The sequence below is a fragment of the Erythrolamprus reginae genome, chromosome 13 (genome assembly GCF_031021105.1).
Source record: "Erythrolamprus reginae isolate rEryReg1 chromosome 13, rEryReg1.hap1, whole genome shotgun sequence".
NCBI classification, from domain to species: Eukaryota; Metazoa; Chordata; class Lepidosauria; order Squamata; family Dipsadidae; genus Erythrolamprus; species Erythrolamprus reginae.
In genome coordinates this window covers 5,842,583-5,862,445 of record NC_091962.1, presented here as the reverse complement: position 1 = coordinate 5,862,445, position 19,863 = coordinate 5,842,583, and the positions used below count along the sequence as shown (strand labels likewise).

Here is a 19,863-nt window from a genome sequence, read left to right as displayed (position 1 = left end):
GCTGAGTCAACCTTGAGCTGGGAGCGGTGATGAGATTTGAACTGCTAACCTTCAGATCTACAAGTCAGCTTCAGTGGCCTGCACTACAGCACTCTACCTGCTGCGCCACCCCGGCTCATATACGCTTGACACAATAAATAAATAGTGATGGGCGAACCGAACTCGCACAATTCAGGTCCGTACCGAATTTTGCGGTGTTCAGTATGCCGAACATGAACACGAATTTTTTTGAAACTTCGGGCAAAGTTCGGGGTCGCATTTGGCGTTCGCTCGCCTCGGCTGGCCAGGAAGTGACGTCTCCGTGACGTCAAAGCCCCGCGCCAAGAATCCCATCGTGGGGAGGCTGGGGGAGTGGGGGCAAGGGATTCCCTTTTGTCTGCCACCGCCCCCCTCCCCTTTAACATCGGTTTCTCAGCGTGTTAAAGCTGCCGCCGAGGTGGTCCTCGTCACGAAACTTGCCACCGTCTTACTTTCCCAATGGAGAAACGCTCCCCCCACACACCGCGCGTGCCCTTCCTCCTTCCAATGTCGAACGGGAGGGGTGCGGTGGCAGGCAGAGGGGAATCCCCCGCCCCCACTCCCCCAGCCTCCGCACCGAAAGCCAGGAAGTGACGTCTCCGTGACGTCAAAGCCCCGGCGGGGACCACCTCGTAAAAATAAACATGTTTATTTTTACGAGGTGGTCCCCGCCGGGGCTTTGACGTCACGGAGACGTCACTTTGACGTCACGCAGCGTTTGGAGTTCGGGTTCGGTTCGGGTTCGTCCGAATTTTGCGTAAAGTTCGTCCGAACCTGCCGAACCCCAACACCGTTGGGTTCGCCCATCACTATAAATAAATAAATAAAAGCAAAATCCAGTCCACCAACCTTTTGCTTCCACAGCCACCAGGGGGCAGTGCAGTCTAGGAAGTGTTCTTTCTCAAACCCTTGCAGTCCCTATTCTCTGCCGCTACAGATGGTCCTTGACTTAACAACCACAATGGAGGCCAAAATGAATGTTGCTCAGCGAGATTTATTCATTTATTTGTTAGATTTCTATGCCGCCCTTCTCAAGGCAACTCAGGGCGGCGTTGAGGTAGTTGTTAAGTGAGTTTTGGCCCCATTTTTACCGCCTTTCATATCATCGCTGCAATTGTTAAGTTAGCAATGGGTTGTGATTTTGCTTGTCGAGAGGTCTCAAAAGGGGACACTGCGACCGTCATAAATGTGAGCCATTGTGGCCATGGTGATGATGCAATGGTTGTGTGAAAAACGGTCATTAGTCACTTTTTTCAGGGCCGTTGTAACTTGGCTGCAACTCAAAGGCTACTTAGAAACATAGAAGTCCGACGGCAGAAAAAGACCTCCTGGTCCATCTAGTCTGCCCTTATACTATTTTCTGTATTTTATCTTAGGATGGATCTATGTTTATCCCAGGCATGTTTAAATTCAGTTCCTGTGGATTTATCTACCACGTCTGCTGGAAGTTTGTTCCAAGGATCTACTACTCTTTCAGTAAAATAATATTTTCTCATGTTTCTTTTGATCTTTCCCCCAACTAACCTCAGATTGTGTCCCCTTGTTCTTGTGTTCACTTTCCTATTAAAAACGCTTCCCTCCTGGACCTTATTTAATCCTTTAATATATTGAAATGTTTCGATCATGTCCCCCCTTTTCCTTCTGTCCTCCAGACTATACAGATTGAGTTCATTAAGTCTTTCCTGATACGTTTTATGCTTATGACCTTCCACCATTCTTGTAGCCCGTCTTTGGACCCGTTCAATTTTGTCAATATCTTTTTGTAGGTGAGGTCTCCAGAACTGAACACAGTATTCCAAATGTGGTCTCACCAGCGCTCTATATAGCGGGATCATAATCTCCCTCTTCCTGTTTGTTATACCTCTAGCGTTGCAGCCAAGCATCCTACTTGCTTTCCCTACCGCCTGACTGCACTGTTCACCCATTTGGAGACTGTCAGAAATCACTACCCCTAAATCCTTTTCCTCTGAAGTATTTGCTAACACAGAACTGCCAATGCAATACTCAGATTGAGGATTCCTTTTCCCCAAGTGCATTATTTTACATTTGGAAACATTAAACTGCAGTTTCCATTGCTTTGACCATTTATCTAGTAAAGCTAAATCATTTACCATATTACAGACGCCTCCAGGAATACTTGTAAATGTGGTTGGATGTAGGCAGCTACTGAGTTTGTAGAACAGGTGCAGATTGACATAGGGACAAGATAATTTATTTGTCTACATAATAACCAGGTATCAGCCTTCAAACAACAGCAAACTAATTAATCTGGGTGGTTTAGGGCTTCACATAAACCCAGCTTATTTTTATTAGGGACTAAACTTGACTGTAAAAAATATGACTTCAGCAACCGAGTTGTCGAAGCGTGGAACTCATTACCGGACTCAGTAGTGTCAACCCCTAACCCCCAACATTTCTCCCTTAGACTATCCACGATTGTCCTCTCCAGGTTCCTTAGAGGTGAGTAAGGGGCTTGCATAAGTGCACCAGTGTGCCTTCCGTCCACTGTACAATTGTCTCTCCTTATCTCATTTATCTTTTCTTCCTTTCAAATATACTTTTATATCTTCTATTCTTTTCTTTACTTATATTATTACATATCTTTCTCTTCAGTGTGTATTATGTATTGGGCAAAATAAATAAAATAAAATAAATTTCAAATTAATTAGACTTTCTTAAACTAGATCATCTACATCTTGGCAAAAACAACATTCCCCCAGCTAGGAACAAATGCCGGGCACCGGTTTCCACAATCTGGTTTTAAGAATGTCCGTGTGTTTATAACCCCCTCCATCCATCAGCCTCTGAAGGAGAAATTATCTCCCCCCACTGCTTACCTCCTAAAATGTCTTCCATCGCTAAGTAACATGGTTCCATCTGGCAAACATGTGCTGACTTTCCCTTCTGGGCTGAAACATAGAAGGACATGTGGAAAAGTCACCGCATTTATCATAATTATAAATGAGAACACCAATTAAACAACAAGGCAGACCTTTTACGTTATTTCCTTGAATTCACTGCACTTCCAATTACTATCGCAATCAAAGGTTTACATATCACAAGCCGTAATGCGGGTTCATGTGTTGCTGACTTAAAGCTTGGGTGTAAATCTGCCCAATTGTGTCTTACGCAACAAGCCATGGTCAAACAAACCATGAATTAATTTGCTTGACACAATGGTCAGATTTGGGAGATTTCATTCTATACCTTACAATGAATGTTGTTTGGTGGGCCCCAGGGGCAGAGCTTTCTCTGTGGCGGCCCCGGCCCTCTGAAATCAACTCCTACCGGAGATTAGAATTGCCCCCACCCTCCCTGTCTTTTGTAAACTACTCAAGACTCACTTATACCGCCAGGCATGGGGGAGTTGAGACACCTTTCTCCCAGGCTCTTTTATACTTTGTTTTATGTTTGGTATGAATTTGTTGTTTGGTTTTTTTAAAATAATGATAGGGTTTTATATGTTTTTTTAATATTAGATTTGTTCTACTATAATATTGTTTTTATTATTATTGTGAGCCGCCCCAAGTCTTCGGAGAGGGGCGGCATACAAATCTAATAAATAATAATAATAATAATAATAATAATAATAATAATTATTATTATTATTATTATTATTATTATTATGTAGCGGCAGAGGTAGAAGACCTGGCTCACATCCTATTTGATTATTGCTTGCAATAATAAGATTATTGAATGACCCACTGGGATTCCCATATCAAAACAACTTACCTTATGTGTGGCCAGAACCTAAAAATAACATTTAACACAGTATTTAAACAAAATGGTTTGCTTGAGTTCTGCACACATGGGACTGTTTGGGGGTAGATTGCAGGGGTGGCACCGATTTTTCCCCCATATTTTATCTATATCTTAAATTATTGTATTTTATTCCATTTCATTTTAGGCTATATTTTATTCCAACTTCATTCCGCACGAATCCCAGCGATCGATAAGGTCCCACAGAGTTGGCCTTGTCCAGGTCCCGTCGACTAAACAATGTCATTTGGCGGGCCCCAGGGGAAGAGCCTTCTCTGTGGCGGCCCGGGCCCTCTGGAACCAACTCTCCCCGGAGATTAGAATTGCCCCCACCCTCCCTGTCTTTCGTAAACTACTCAAGACTCATTTATACCGCCAGGCATGGGGGAGTTGAGATATTCCTTCCCCCTAGGCCATTACAAGTTATGCATGGTATGTTTGTGTGTATGTTTGGTTTTTATAAATAAGGGTTTTAGCTGTTTAATTATTGGATTGTCACATGCTGTTTTTATCATTGTTGTTAGCCGCCCCAAGTCTACGGAGAGGGGCAGCATACAAATCCAATAAATTATTATTATTATTATTATTATTATTATTATTATTATTATTATAAATCATATTTTATTCCAATTTCATTTTATTGTATTTTATCAAATTCCATTCTAAATTGCCTTCATCAAATTTTAGTAATGATTTGTTTTCTGGAACTTTGCACTTTGATGTTGCCCTCGAAGGACTCATGTCATGTCATGAATTAATTCAGTGTTCACTTTAGGCAAAAGGAACTATTGAAAACATGCCCAGGGCAAGCAAGGAATGTGCAGAGGTAGTTTCAGAGTAATATAGAGGCTTAAAGGTAGTCCTTGATGTATGACCACAATTTTGACCACGTGACCATGGGTATGCTAGAGCAGTTATAGCACATTATAAGGCCTTGGTAAGGCCACACTTGGAATACTGCGTTCAGTTTTGATCACCACGATGCAAAAGGGAAGTTGAGACTCTAGAGAAGAGCAACAAAGATGATTAGGGGACTGGAGACTAAAACATATGAAGAACAGTTGCAGGAACTGGGTATGTCAAGTTTAATGAAAAGAAGGACCAAGGGAGACATGATAGCAGTCTTCCAATATATCTCAGGGGGTGCCATAACGAAGAAGGAGTCAAACTATTTTCCAAAAGCCTGATGGTAGAAAAAGAAGCAATGGGTGGAAACTAAACAAGGAGAGAAGCAACTTAGAGCTAAGGAGAGATTTCCTGACAGTTAGAACGATTGATCAGTGGAACAGCTTGCCTCCAGAAGTTGTGAATGCTCCAACACTAGAAGTTTTTAAGAAGATGTTGGATAACCATCTGTCTGAGGTAGTGTAGTGTTTCCTGCCTAAGCAGGGGGTTGGACTAGAAGACCTCCAAGGTCCCTTCCAACTCTGTGTTGTTTGTTTGTTTGTTTGTTTGTTCGTTTATTCATTTATTCATTCATTCATTCATTCATTTATTTATTTATTAGATTTGTATGCCGCCCCTCTCAGAAGACTCAGGGCGCCTAACAACAATATAAAAAGACAATGTAAACAAATCTAATATTAAAAACAATCTAAAAAACCCCAATTTAAAGAACCACTCATACATACAAGCATACCATGTATAAATTCTATAAGCCTAGGGGGAAGGGCAAATTTCAATTCCCCCATGCCTGACGACAGAGGTGGCTTTTAAGGAGCTTGCGAAAGGCAAGGAGGGTGGGGGCAACTCTGATATCCAGAGTTCCAGAGGGTTGGGGCCGCCACAGAGAAGGCTCTTCCCCTGGGTCCCGCCAAACGACATTGCTTAGTCGACGGGACCCGGAGAAGGCCAACTCTGTGGGACCTAACCGGTCGCTGGGATTCGTGCGGCAGAAGGCGGTCCCGGAGATATTGTTGTTGTTATTGTTAATAATAATAATAATAATAATATTTCTCATCATGCCCAGAGAAAGAAATATATGCCGCTACCTAGGATTGAACTCACAGCTTTCTGATTGTGAGGCCAGAGCTCCAACCTCTAGGCCACTGCGCCACTCCTCAGTGTAGAACTGAAGGAGAAGCTTATTGCAATTAAATCCATGTACATTTTTAATCTATAGATGTGAACTACCCACTGCATCGGCCAAACTTGGGCTCTTTCCAAGGATTTATGTTGGGAGATAAATGCCTACCACAAATCTTGACAGAACAGATGGTTCCCTGCTAGATATTCTCTTTAGGTGATGTACTTCCTGTTACTTTTTCTTTTTTTAATTATGCATTAAGTGGCCGTGCTAAGGCTGGCAGATGTTCAATGGCTAAAAGCTCTTTCCCAGAAGGAGTACAACGGTTCACCCCACCAGACAGTGACCTCCTTAATCAGTGGTTGGGCTTTCACACTGCGAAATTGAGCTCTAAGTAGCAGCTCCGCTAGTCTTGTCAGTGTTTAACAACTGATTCATGATCCTTCCCAGGGGAAGAGCCTTCTCTGTGGCGGCCCCGACCCCCTGGAATCAACTCCCACCCCCCCGGAGATTAGGACTGCCCCCACCCTCCTTGCCTTTCGCAAACTCCTTAAAGCCCACCTCTGCCGTCAGGCATGGGGAGATTGATTCTCCCAGGGCCGTTTCCGTTTTACGCAAGGTTTGTCTGAGATGTATGATTGTTTTTATATTAAGGGTTTTAAATTGTCTTTATCGTTAGATTTGTACCGTCTTTTGTGTTGTGAGCCACTCCGAGTCTCTGACGAGGGGCGGCATTTGGTTTTACAATAGGGGTTTTTAACTGTTTATATTGGATTGTCATATGCTGTTTACTACTGTTGTTAGCCATCCCGAGTCTGCGGAGAGGGGCGGCATACAAATCAAATCAAATAAATAAAATAAAATACAAATATAATTAGATAGTTAGATAGTTAGTTAGAGAGAGAGAGAGAGAGAGAGAGAGAGAGGCAGGCAGGTATAGAGAAATGGATAGAGATAGATAGATAGATAGATAGATAGATAGATAGATAGATAGATAGATAGATGATAGACAGACAGACAGACAGACAGACAGACAGACAGACGGATAGATAAATGAGAAGCGAAATGTTTTCAAAGAAAAACCAGAAAGTTCAGTTTCCTATTGGGGGGAAAAAGCATCTTTAAGCCATTTATTTACTTATTTATAAAATATATTGGCAGTTCATCTAACCATAAGGTAACTCTGGGAGCCTTACAGACATTTTAGAAACATAGAAACATAGAAGTCTGACGGCAGAAAAAGACCTCATGGTCCATCTAGTCTGCCCTTATACTATTTTCTGTATTTTATCTTAGGATGGATATGTGTTTATCCCAGGCATGTTTAAATTCAGTTACTGTGGATTTACCCACCACGTCTGCTGGAAGTTTGTTCCAAGGATCTACTACTCTTTCAGTAAAATAATATTTTCTCATGTTGCTTCTGATCTTTCCCCCAACTAACTTCAGATTGTGTCCCCTTGTTCTTGTGTTCACTTTCCTATTAAAAACACTTCCCCACTTAATGTATATCCACATTAAAACTCGAATAAATGAAAACCAGAGATTCAAATCAAGGGCAGATGGGATGGGGGTGGGATTTATTATTATTATTATTATTATTATTATTATTATTATTACTATTACTATTATTATTATTATTACTATTACTATTATTATTATTATTATTAGATTTATATACCTCCCTTCTCAGAAAACCCAGGGCAGGGCAGAGAATAAAAATAGAAACAAAGCGTACAAAACAAATGTAATACATTTAAAAACTACAGCTAAAAATCCTATGTATTACGCAATCAGACAATTCAATCACACCATGCATCACATATATTGGTCTCTCTAATTGTCTCTCGACCAACCATCTCCACTGTACAGTCCCCATTGGGGTCCCAGGCCAATTGGCAGATCCAGGTTTCAACCCACTTCCAACAAGCCAAATCAATTCCGACTACAGTTGAGACCCCAATTTCTGCCATTAAGCAAGAAGATTATTAAGTACGTTGCATCCAATTTTATGGACTCCCCACTCCCCCCAAACCTGACACTAAGACAAAAGTCTTGGGGGGAAAAAACAGAGGAATGTATTCCATTTTCATTCAAAAAACCTCATGATTAAGAATGTTCCAGAATTGCAGAATGCTGAAGTATACTGTAGCTAGAAAGGAAAATGGATCGACGGACAGGAATCAATTGTTCTGTTTAGTCTCATAACTCCAATCAGAATAGAATAGAATAGAATAGAATTTTTATTGGCCAAGTGTGATTGGACACACAAGGAATTTGTCTTGGTGCATATGCTCTCAACGTACATAAAATAAAATATACATTTGTCAAGAATCATGTGGTACAACACTTAATGATTGTCATAGGGGTCAAATAAGCAATGAAGAAGCAATATTAATAAAAATCTTAGGATATACGCAACAAGTTACAGTCATACAGCCAACATGGGAGGAAATGGGTGAAAGGAATGATGAGAAAAACTAGTAGAATAGAAGTGCAGATTTAGTAGAATCTAGCTTAGATGGAACATTTTTTGCAAAGGTACTTAAAAAAAAAAAGAGAGATAGGCTTTATTTTACTATAAGTTCCACTCCTTTTAACTTCAACTTCATTTGATTTAAGTTGTATTTAATAAGCAGTGGAAGTGATGTGCTGGTGCCTGGAGGCTGTTGGGGTCTGGATGGGTGTCAACAGACTAAAACTCAACCCGGATAAGATGGAGTGGATGTGGGTTCTGCCGCCCAGGGACAATTCCATCTGTCCGTCCATAACCTTGGGGGGGGGGGGAATTATTGACCCCCTCAGAGAGGGTCCGCAACTTGGGCGTCCTCCTCGATCCACAGCTCACATTAGAGAACCACCTTTCAGCTGTGGCGAGGGGGGCGTTTGCCCAGGTTCGCCTGGTGCACCAGTTGCGGCCCTATCTGGACCAGGACTCACTGCTCACAGTCACTCATGCCCTCATCACCTCGAGGTTCGACTACTGTAACGCTCTCTACATGGGGCTACCTTTGAAAAGTGTTCGGAAACTTCAGATCGTGCAGAATGCAGCTGCGAGAGCAATCATGGGCTTCCCAAAGTATGCCCATGTTACACCAACACTCCGCAGTCTGCATTGGTTGCCGATCAATTTCCGGTCACAATTCAAAGTGTTGGTTATGACCTATAAAGCCCTTCATGGCATCGGACCAGAATATCTCCGGGACCGCCTTCTGCCGCACGAATCCCAGCGACCAGTTAGGTCCCACAGAGTTGGCCTTCTCCGGGTCCCGTCGACTAAACAATGTCGTTTGATGGGACCCAGGAGAAGAGCCTTCTCTGTTGCGGCCCCGACCCTCTGGAACCAGCTCCCCCTGGAGACCAGAACTGCCCCCACCCTCCTTGCCTTTCGTAAAGTTGTTAAGACCCATCTCTGCCATCAGGCATGGGGGAACTGAGACATCTCCCCCGGGCCTATACAGTTTATACATGGTATGTTTGTGTGTATGCTTGCTTTTATTAATGGGGGTTTTAGTGTTTTTTTTAATTATTAGATTTGTGCTTACATTGTCTTTGTTATTGTTGTGAGCCGCCCCCAGTCTATGGAGAGGGGCGGCATACAAATCTAATAAATAAATAAAAATAAATAAATAATAGTCAAGGTTACCAAACATAGAGGATAGAGGAGAGATACATTTCATCTCTTTCCCCAAACCTGGAATTAAATTCCTTCTGTTACTGTTGTTTTAAGCAGTGTTTAACGATTGTGTTTTCGTATCAAGTCTTTGAACAATATATATTTATTTGTATGGTTTAATTATAGTGTCTACAGCTGCCAGTGTAACTTTGTAGGTGTTTGCTTACCTATATGTCTCCGCAGAGATGTTGCTGTTAACTTTTACACAGTAATGGAACTTGATCTATAAAAGCACAAAGTAAGAAATATAGAAAGTGACCGTAATAAGGGAAACAGAGTCTTCATATTGGTACCACTTTGTATAGGTTGTCCTCGGTTTACGACTATATTTGGCAACCGAAATTACAAATGGTTTTTTTTTTTTGCCTGGGTTCTTAAGCAAATCACTGCAGTTGTTAAGTGAAGCATGAAGTCGTTAAACGAATCCAGCTTCCCTTGTTAATTTTGCTTGACGAGAAAGTCACAAATGGCGATCAGATGACCCCAGGTTATTGCAATCTTCATAAATACATTCCGCCCAAATTTTTAAAGCTGCGATGGTTGTAAGTATGAGGACTGGCCCCAAATAATTTTTTTTTCAGTGCCTTTGTAACTTTGGACAGCTGCCAAACGTATGGTTGTAAGTCAAGGACTATTTGTACAGCAACTGTTTTATTATTTAGGATTTATTATTCAAATTACAGTATATATTATTATTGAATAGAATTTTAGGCAGTAAACCTTCCCAAGCACACCTGGAAACAGCAGGGTCAGAATTTTGCACATTAAACTATCCAGCTGTATAGAAAGGGTTCTCACCCAGGAAACACAATTTTATATCCCAAAATGCACCCTTCCCAAGTATGCCCATGTTACACCAACACTCCGCAGTCTGCACTGGTTGCCAATCAATTTCCAGACACCATTCAAAGTGTTGGTTATGACCTATAAAGCCCTTCATGGCATCGGACCAGAATATCTCCGGGACCGCCTTCTGCCGCACGAATCCCAGCGACTGGTTAGGTCCCACAGAGTTGGCCTTCTCCGGGTCCCGTCGACTAAGCAATGTCATTTGGCGGGACCCAGGAGAAGAGCCTTCTTTGTAGTAGCCCCGACCCTCTGGAACCAGCTCCACCAAGATATCAGAGTTGCCCCCACCCTCCTTGCCTTTCGCAAGCTCCTTAAAACCCACCTCTGTCGTCAGGCATGGGGAAACTGAAATTTTCCCTTCCCCCTAGGCTTATAGAATTTATACATGGTATGCTTGTATGTATGAGTGGTTATTTAAATTGGGGTTTTTAAAGATTAGATTACATTTATTGGATTTATATGCCACCCCTCTTCGCAAACTCGGGGCGGCTCACAACAAGGTAAAAACAATACATAATAACAAATCCAATACCCACCAATCCAATTACAATTTTAAACTAAAAAATTCATTAAAAACAACCCCAGAATATTAAAAACACGCATACAGTCAATCTAACACCAAAACAACATGGGCAAGGGGGAGATGTTTCGGTTCCCCCATGCCTGACGGCAGAGGTGGTTTTAAGGAGTTTGCGAAAGGCAAGGAGGGTGGGGGCAATCCTGATCTCAGCGGGGAGCTGGTTCCAGAGGGTCGGAGCCGCCAAGGAGAAGGCTCTTCCCTTCTTTTAGATTATTTTTAAGATTATTTTTAATATTAGATTTGTTTATATTGTCTTTTTATATTGTTGTTAGCCGCCCCGAGTCTTCAGAGAGGGGCGGCATACAAATCTAATAAATACAAATACAAATAATACCCTCAGATCCGAGTTATATTCTGAAAAGTTTAGTAAAACTATGGCTTAATGTTAGCCACCCTGAGTCCTATTGGAGTGGCCAGCATACAAAAATTCAATTCAATTCAATTCAATTTATTAGATTTGTATGCCGCCCCTCTCCGAAGACTCGGGGCGCCTCACAACAACAATAAAAACAGTATAACAATGGAACAAATCTAATAATGAAATTACATTAAAAATAAATGAGTGAATTAATTAATTAATTAATTAAGAGACGTGAAGCAAACCAGCACATTTTGCATCAAATCTCACAGCTGTATCCTTCGTATTCTATCACGATCACTAGAGATTTGATAAGATTTGCCATCTCTTTACTGAATAAAACTATTTTAAAATAACAGAGACGGGTTGAGGCTGGATCTGGTAAACCAGGTTGCTTCAGAGATCAGGATACGGGATTTTGTCTTCAAACGTAGGCAGTTTCTTTTAAAGCTCACTGCAGGTTTTAAGTTGGAAGGCAGTCATTTAGCTCAGAGAAAACCTGAATATAATATTTAGCAAATCACAGTGCAGGGAAAGCTCTTACGGTTGTGTGCACAAGGCTGACCCGATGGACGAACTGTTTCAATGTGACGCTGTCTTCCTTCAGGACGTCAAATTTCTCATACACCTGAAAAGCCCAAAGAGAGACAGAGGAAGTCAACACGTCCTTTTCGAAACCTTTAATTGAAGTTCTATCTTGCGCCTCTTCCGTCATTAAACTTTTCAATTCACCCATCCCATGTTGGCATGGCCAAAAAATCCAAAGCTTTCAAGAAGGGACTGGACTGCCATCTGTCAGAAATGGTGGTTGGGGTTGGGCTAGATTTTATTTTATTTTATTTTATTTTTTTATTTATATTTATTTATTTATTTATTTATTTATTTATTTATTTATTTATTTATTTGTCAAACAATTATAGGGTGATAATTTGTACATATTAAACATTAGATAAGTAATGATAAAAAGTAGACAATAGGACAGGGACGGTAGGCACAGTGGTGCGCTTATGCACACCCCTTACAGACCTCTTAGAAAGGAAGAGAGATCAATTGTAGATAGTCTAAGGTGAAAGGTTTTGAGGTTAGGAGTAGAAACCACAGAATCAGGTAGCGCACTCCAGGCGTTGATTGCTCTGTTGCTGAAGTCGTATTTTTTGCAGTCAAGTTTGGAGCGGTGGACATTTAGTTTAAATCGATTTCATGCCTCGTGTGTTGTTGCGGTTGAAGGTGAAGTAGTCGTTAACAGGTAGGACATTTTGGTGTATGATTTTATGAACAGAGTTGGAAGGTGACCTACAAGGTCTCTTCCAACTCTGTTAATCTGATAATGACCTTTTACCTGAACACCAAAGGTAAAGGAAAACAGCAGCCTCTTATTTCAAACACGACCACGACGTGTTTGGTTAAGTTTGTGAGACTGATGGTAAATGTTCAGATTCATTTAGCTGCAGTTGAACAGTTTTGGGAAAAACTAGATAGATAGATAGATAGAAAGAAAGAAAGATAGATAGATAGATAGATAGATAGAGTAGGCAGACAGATATAGATAGATAGATAGATAGATAGATAGATAGATAGATAGAGTAGGCAGACAGACAGACAGACAGATATAGATAGATAGATAGATAGATAGATAGATAGACAGACATAGATAGATAGATAGATAGATAGATAGATAGATAGATAGATAGATAGATAGATAGATAGAGTAGACAGACAGACAGACAGACAGACAGACAGACAGACACAGAGATATGCATACATACATACACTGCTCAAAAAAATAAAGGGAACACTTAAATGACACAATATAACTCCAAGTAAATCAAAGTTCTGTGTAATCAAATTTTCCACTTAGGAAGCAACACTGATTGACAATTAATTTCACCTGCTGTTGTGCACATTCATAGAAACATAGAAACATAGAAGTCTGACGGCAGAAAAAGACCTCCTGGTCCATCTAGTCTGCCCTTATACTATTTTCTGTATTTTATCTTATGATGAAATTCAACTTTGTACAGAACGAAGTATTCAATGAGAATATTTAATTCATTCAAATCTAGGACGTGTTCTTTGAGGGTTCCCTTTATTTATTTTTTTGAGCACTATACATACAGTACATACCCTGTTTCCCCCAGATTAAAACATGCCCTGATAATAAACCCAATTGAGCTTTTTGAGTGAATGGCAATAAGGCCAAGCACGTATATTTCATGAGTCTGTGGAGAGGGGCGGCATACAAATCTAAATAATAAATAAATAATAAAATAAATAAATGAGCTGTGAAAGTGACGACTGCAACCACTTGGGAACAGATTCCAGTTCTCTAGTTTGAACAACTGTTCTGCTCAACCGTTACTCCGAAACGAAATCAGGGACCACCAGAGAGAACAGCTGCAGTTGTTGCTTTTCTTCGGTGCCTGTGAAAACTGGCGCTGGGAAAGATTTTGATTCTGGGAGAGCTCCCTCAAAAATTGGGAGGATGCTGAGAACAGATCATCCAGATTCCAGGCGAAGAGAACAGACGTTAACCACATTATTTTATGGATCAAGCCCAACACGGCATTATGTATGTAATTTGACTTTAAAACAATTCAGATGCACACTAGAGTGATGGGGGGGGAAAGGGGTGAGAATGATCAGGATCAGAGCAAACTAGGGCTTGCCTTTATTTACAGGCAAATATGTGCCTTCATCATAGCAAGATATGTATTATGTATGTGTGTATATATGTATGTATGTATGCCGCACGAATCCCAGTGACCAGTCAGGTCCCACAGAGTGGGCCTTCTCCGGGTCCTGTCAACTAAACAATGTCGTTTGGCGGGACCCATGGGAAGAGCCTTCTCTGTGGCGGCCCCGACCCTCTGGAACCAACTCCCCCCAGAGATTAGAATAGCCCCCACCCTCCTTGCCTTTCGTAAGCTCCTTAAAACCCACCTCTGCCGTCAGGCATGGGGGAACTGAGATATTCTTTTCCCCTAGGCTTCTACAATTTATGTATGGTATGTCTGTATGTATGCTTGGTTTTATAACAAGGGTTTTTAGCTGTTTTAATATTGGATTGTCACATGCTGTTTTTATCACTGTTGTTAGCCGCCCCGAGTCTACGGACAGGGGCGGCATACAAATCCAATAAATAGATAGATAGATAGATAGATAGATAGATAGATAGATAGATAGATAGATAGATAGGTAAGTAGGTAAGTAAGTAAGTAAGTAAGTAAGTAAGTAAATAAGTAAATAAATATATAAATGTATATATGTATATATATGTGTGTGTGTGTGTGTGTGTGTGTGTGTATATGTATGTATGTAGATTGTTCTGAGTTCGGGTTTTGCCCCGTGTAATATTTTGAATATCTATGCGACGTTTCGGTGAAATCACATTCACCACCATCAGGCTGAAGTTGTTAGCTTCGTGCTGCTGTAAATATAGTTAATATAGTAAATATATGTATGTATGTGTATATATGTATATGTGTGTGTGTGTATGTATGTATGTATGTGTGTATGTATGTATGTATACCATTTGTGGCCAGCTTTTAAGTGCCTAATTTATACGACAAATGTGGCAACCTCGTTTATTCCTTTCCCTAATAGTATCAAACTGAATATAGACCTCACAGCTTATGGATTGTAATTTTAGTAGTATTGACAATGCATAATTGATAGGCTGGATTTTATCTGCTATTTATCATTTTATCCTACAACTTTTGATTGTGTATCCACTGAGTGTTTTTATTTGTTTTGGTCTATGACTGTAATAATAAATTTGAACTCTACAGGCTGTGAAGTTATTATCGTCTTCTTATGGGGTTCACATAGTTGGACAAATTCTAAGATTTGGCATCAATATTTAGCATCGATCTAGGCTAAATACTGTATGCTATGGCAAATCTAGACAGCATACTGAAAAGCAGAGACATCACCCTGCCAACACAAGTGTTTGATAGCCAAGCCAAGAGTTTCTCAGTTGCAATGTATGGTGTGAAAGTTGGACCATAAGGAAGGCTGAGCGCCGAAGAATGGAGGCCTTTGAACTCTGGTGCTGGAGAAGACTCCTGCGAGTCCCTTGGACTCAAGGCGATGCAACCGGTCAGTCCTGGAAGAGATCAACCCTGGCTGCTCTTTAGAAGGCCAGATCCTGAAGATGAAACTCAAAAGACTTTGGCTACCTAATGAGAAGGAAGGACTCACTGGAGATACAGCACTTACTGATAGGTTACTAATGAGCAGTCAATCCAGAAAAATAATTGTCCGAGGTTTTCGGAGAGGGGCGGCATACAAATCTAAATAATAATAATAATAATAATAATAATAATAATAATAATAATAATAGGGGTTTTAGTTGTTTTAGTATTGGATTTACATGCTGTTTTTTATTACTGTTTTTAGCCGCCCCGAGTCTACGGAGAGGGGCGGCATACAAATCAAATAAATAAATAAATAAATAAATAAATAAATATTGTTGTTGTTGTTGTTATTATTATCATTATTATTATTATTATTATTATTATTATTATTATGTCGATACAACACAGCAAACGAGATCACTATGCTGGATTTCGTATTTCATCACCAGTCGGGCGCTTCCCAAGCACCTAGGACTGCGTGATGTAGCGGCGAATTATGTTTGCCGATCCCAGTAAAGCGGCCTTTTGCAATTGACAGATGGAGATTTTGTCAATTCCGATGGTTTTCAAATGTCTGCTGAGATCCTTTGGCACTGCGCCCAGCGTGCCAAGTACCACTGGGACCACTTTCACGGGCTTATGCCTGAGTCGTTGCAGCTCGATTTTTAGATCTTCATATTTCACTAATTTCTCTAGCTGCTTCTCCTCAATTCTGCTGTCTCCTGGGATTGCGATGTCGATGATCCATACTTTCTTTTATTATTATTATTATTATTATTATTATTATTATTATTATTATTATTAATCTATCCACTGATGTCTAGGGAGATTCTCCATCATCCAAATATGTTTTTTTTCCCAACTGGATTTTCTGTTGTTTTTCTTCATTGGAGATGTTTCGCTTCTCATCCAAGAAGCTTCTCCAACTCTGACCGGATGGTGGGGAAGGGAAGGATTTATGTTGCTTGCAGAGAGCTGGTCATTTGCATCCTTTTTAGGGGGTTGTTGAGGCCACTTTTGCCAACACAACATACATGCGCACTTCAAACCCAAGAATACACTCAAAGGCAGAAGCTTGTCCACCCCAAGGATAAAACACCCAGACACAACCTGAGCAAACGTGGTATATACAGTATAATGCACTGAGCCGCGTGCCGAGTACCACTGGGACCACTTTCAATGGCTTATTCCAGAGTCGGCGCTCAGCCTTCCTTATGGTCCAACTTTCACACCATACATGGCAACTGAGAAACTCTTGGCTTGGCTATCACACACTTGTGTTGGCAGGGTGATGTCTCTGCTTTTCAGTATGCTGTCTAGATTTGCCATAGCATACAGTATTTAGCATAGATCGATGCTAAATACCGATGCCAAATCTTAGAATTTGTCCAACTATATGAACCCCATAAGAAGACGATAATAACTTCACAGCCTGTAGAGTTCAAATTTATTATTACAGTCATAGACCAAAACAAATAAAAACGCTCAGTGAGTAGACAATCGAAAGTTGTAGGATAAAATGATAAATAGCAGATAAAATCCAGTCTATCAATTATGCATTGTCAATACTACTAAAATTACAATCCATAAGCGGTGAGGTCTATATTCAGTTTGATACTATTAGGGGGGCATACAAATCTAATAAATTATTATTATTATTATTATTATTATTATTATTATTAAAAACCTCCAACGGTGGAGCAACCACAAGCTATTTCATCTTCTTCTTCAGTGTCTAGATCAAACCCACACAATAAGCCTCACCCACAGCATGGCAGTAAAAAATTTGGCACCCTTTCACTGCCTACAAGTCTAATAATGTGCGTTGTGGCATTGGCTTACCTGAAAGGAAAGCTTAAAAGGCATGTTAAGCAGAGGTTCATGAGGACATCCAATGCTGTGCAGGGCATCACTCAGGCAGAAGGGCAGTAAGCTCTCTATTTCTGTGGAAGGGGAAAAAAATTAGCACTAGGAGACAAACACTACAAAGACAGACCAGGAATTCCTGCACTCCAAGCAACAGGCAAAAATATTTAAGCTTCCCTTCTATCGGTTGATACCTAGATACCTAGGAAGCCTAGAACTACAGCGCCTAAAACACGATTCATGATCATATACTGCAACGTCCTACTGGTCAATGACTACTTCAGCTTCAACCGCAACAACACAAGAGCACGCAACAGATTCAAACTCAATACGAACCGCTCCAAACTTGACTGTGAAAAATATGATTTCAACAATCGAGTTGTCGAAGCGTGGAACTCATTACCGGACTCAGTTGTGTCAACAACCCCTAAGCCCCAACATTTCTCCCTTAGACTCTCCACGATTGACCTCTCCAGGTTCCTAAGAGGCCAGTAAGGAGCGTACATAAGTGCACTGGTGTGCCTTTCGTCCCCTGTCCAGTTGCCTTTCCTTTCTCTCACTTATCATATATATTTTCTTTCTTTCATATATCCTCTCCTCTAAGTTCACTTTCGCCCTTATATATATTACCACGTGTCTATTTTTCTTCCTATGTATTTGTGTATTGGACAAATGAATAAAATAAATTAAAAAGAAAAGAAAAGAAAGCAAGCTGCAGCAAGGAGGGTTATAAGAGCCTTTTAATATACAAGCAGTCCTCAACTTACAATTCTTGGTTTAATGTACTTTTGACATTACAATGGCACCAAAATAAGTGACTTACGACTGGTCCTTGCACTTATGCCCAACACGATCACGTGGTCAAAATTTGTGGGCTTGGCAACCGGCGTGTATTTATTTCCAACCTGGCTTTCGACAAGTAAGGTCAATGGGAGGAAGCTGGAGTCGGCTTAACAATCATAAGACTCATTTTTAAAACTACCGTGATGTTCTTAACAATCTGGCAGTAAAGGTAATAAAATATCTCCGGGACCGCCTTCTGCCGCACGAATCCCAGCGACCAGTTACGTCCCACAGAGGTGGCCTTCTCCGGGTCCCGTAGACTAAACAATGCCATCTGGCGGGACCCAGGGGAAGAGCCTTCTCTGTGGCAGCCCCGACCCTCTGGAACCAACTCCCCCCAGAGATCAGAGTTGCCCCCACCCTCCTTGCCTTTCGTAAGCTCCTTAAAACCCACCTCTGTCGTCAGGCATGGGGGAATTGAGATATTCCCTTCCCCCTAGGCTTATAAAATTTATGCTTGGTATGTCTGTATGTATGATTGCTTTCTTAAATTAGGGTTTTTTAATTTAACTTAAACTTAAATATTAGCTCTGCCCCGAGTCTACGGAGAGGGGTGGCATACAAATCTAATAGATAGATAGATAGATAGATAGATAGATAGATAGATAGATAGATAGATAGATAGATAAATAAATAAGATGGGGTACAAATCACTTAGCAACAGAAAATCTGGCCTAAATTAGCTTGTAGTCTGATGATCCACCAAAAGCACTTTTAAAATCTCAAATAATATTAATTATTTGAGCCAATTATGGTTCTAAGTCGAGGACTACCTGCATACACACACAAAAATAGCCCCTACACACACACATAAATGTTTGTTTAAATGTATTAGCTGCCCAACCGCAAAAAAGGTTAGATTACATTAGATTTATTGGATTTATATGCTGCCCCTCTCCGCAGACTCGGGGCGGCTCACAACAATGGCAAAACAGTACAAAGTGACAAATCCAATACCCACCAATCCCATTACAATTTTAAGATAAAATATTCATAAAAACAACCCCAGAATATATAAAAAACAAGCACACAATCAATCAAACACCAAAACAACATGGGCAAGGGGGAGATGTTTCAGTTCCCCCATGCTTGACGGCAGAGGTGGGTTTTAAGGAGTTTACGAAAGGCAAGGAGGGTGGGGGCAATCCTAATCTCAAGGGGGAGCTGGTTCCAGAGGGTCGGAGCCACCACAGAGAAGGCTCTTCCCCTGGGTCCTGCCAGACGACATTGTTTAGTCGACGGGACCCAAAGAAGGTCGACTCTGTGGGACCGAACCGGTCGCTGGGATTTGTGCGGCAGAAGGCGGTCCCGAAGGTATTCTGGTCCGGTGCCATGAAGGGCTTTATAGGTCATAACCAACACTTTGAATTGTGACCGGAAACTGATCGGCAACCAATGCAGACTGCAGAGTGTTGGTGTAACATGGGCATACTTAGAGAAGCCCATGATTGCTCTCGCAGCTGCATTCTGCACGATCTGAAGTTTCCGAACACTTTTCAAAGGTAGCCCCATGTAGAGAGCGTTACAGTAGTCGAGCCTCGAGGTTACCGTATTTTTCACAGTGTAAGACGCACCGGAGTATAAGACGCTTAGTTTTGGGGGAGGAAAATGGGGACGGGGGGAAATCTGCTTATCAGATATTCATCTGGTTAGCATCCTTAGTCTGGTCAGCTTCAGCACATTATTTTATACCCTGGTTAGGGCTTTTAAAAAACCTTATTCAGCGTTTGAGCATTCACAACTTCTGGAGGC

At 41.1% G+C, this 19,863-nt stretch overlaps 1 protein-coding gene across 2 annotated transcripts in view; it reads right to left on the bottom strand.

Annotated features, from left to right (window-relative positions):
• Positions 1–19,863, bottom strand: part of TOP6BL (TOP6B like initiator of meiotic double strand breaks) — a 70,034-nt gene that overhangs the window by 31,989 nt on the left and 18,182 nt on the right. For both annotated transcript variants that reach the window (XM_070766041.1, XM_070766040.1), the window contains exons 4-7: positions 17,245–17,345; positions 11,811–11,894; positions 9,647–9,702; positions 2,856–2,927 (exon numbers count right to left, since the gene is read on the bottom strand). In XM_070766041.1, coding sequence (XP_070622142.1) covers positions 2,856–2,927; positions 9,647–9,702; positions 11,811–11,894; positions 17,245–17,345 — 313 coding nt within the window. The remainder of the gene's footprint in view (positions 1–2,855; positions 2,928–9,646; positions 9,703–11,810; positions 11,895–17,244; positions 17,346–19,863) is intronic.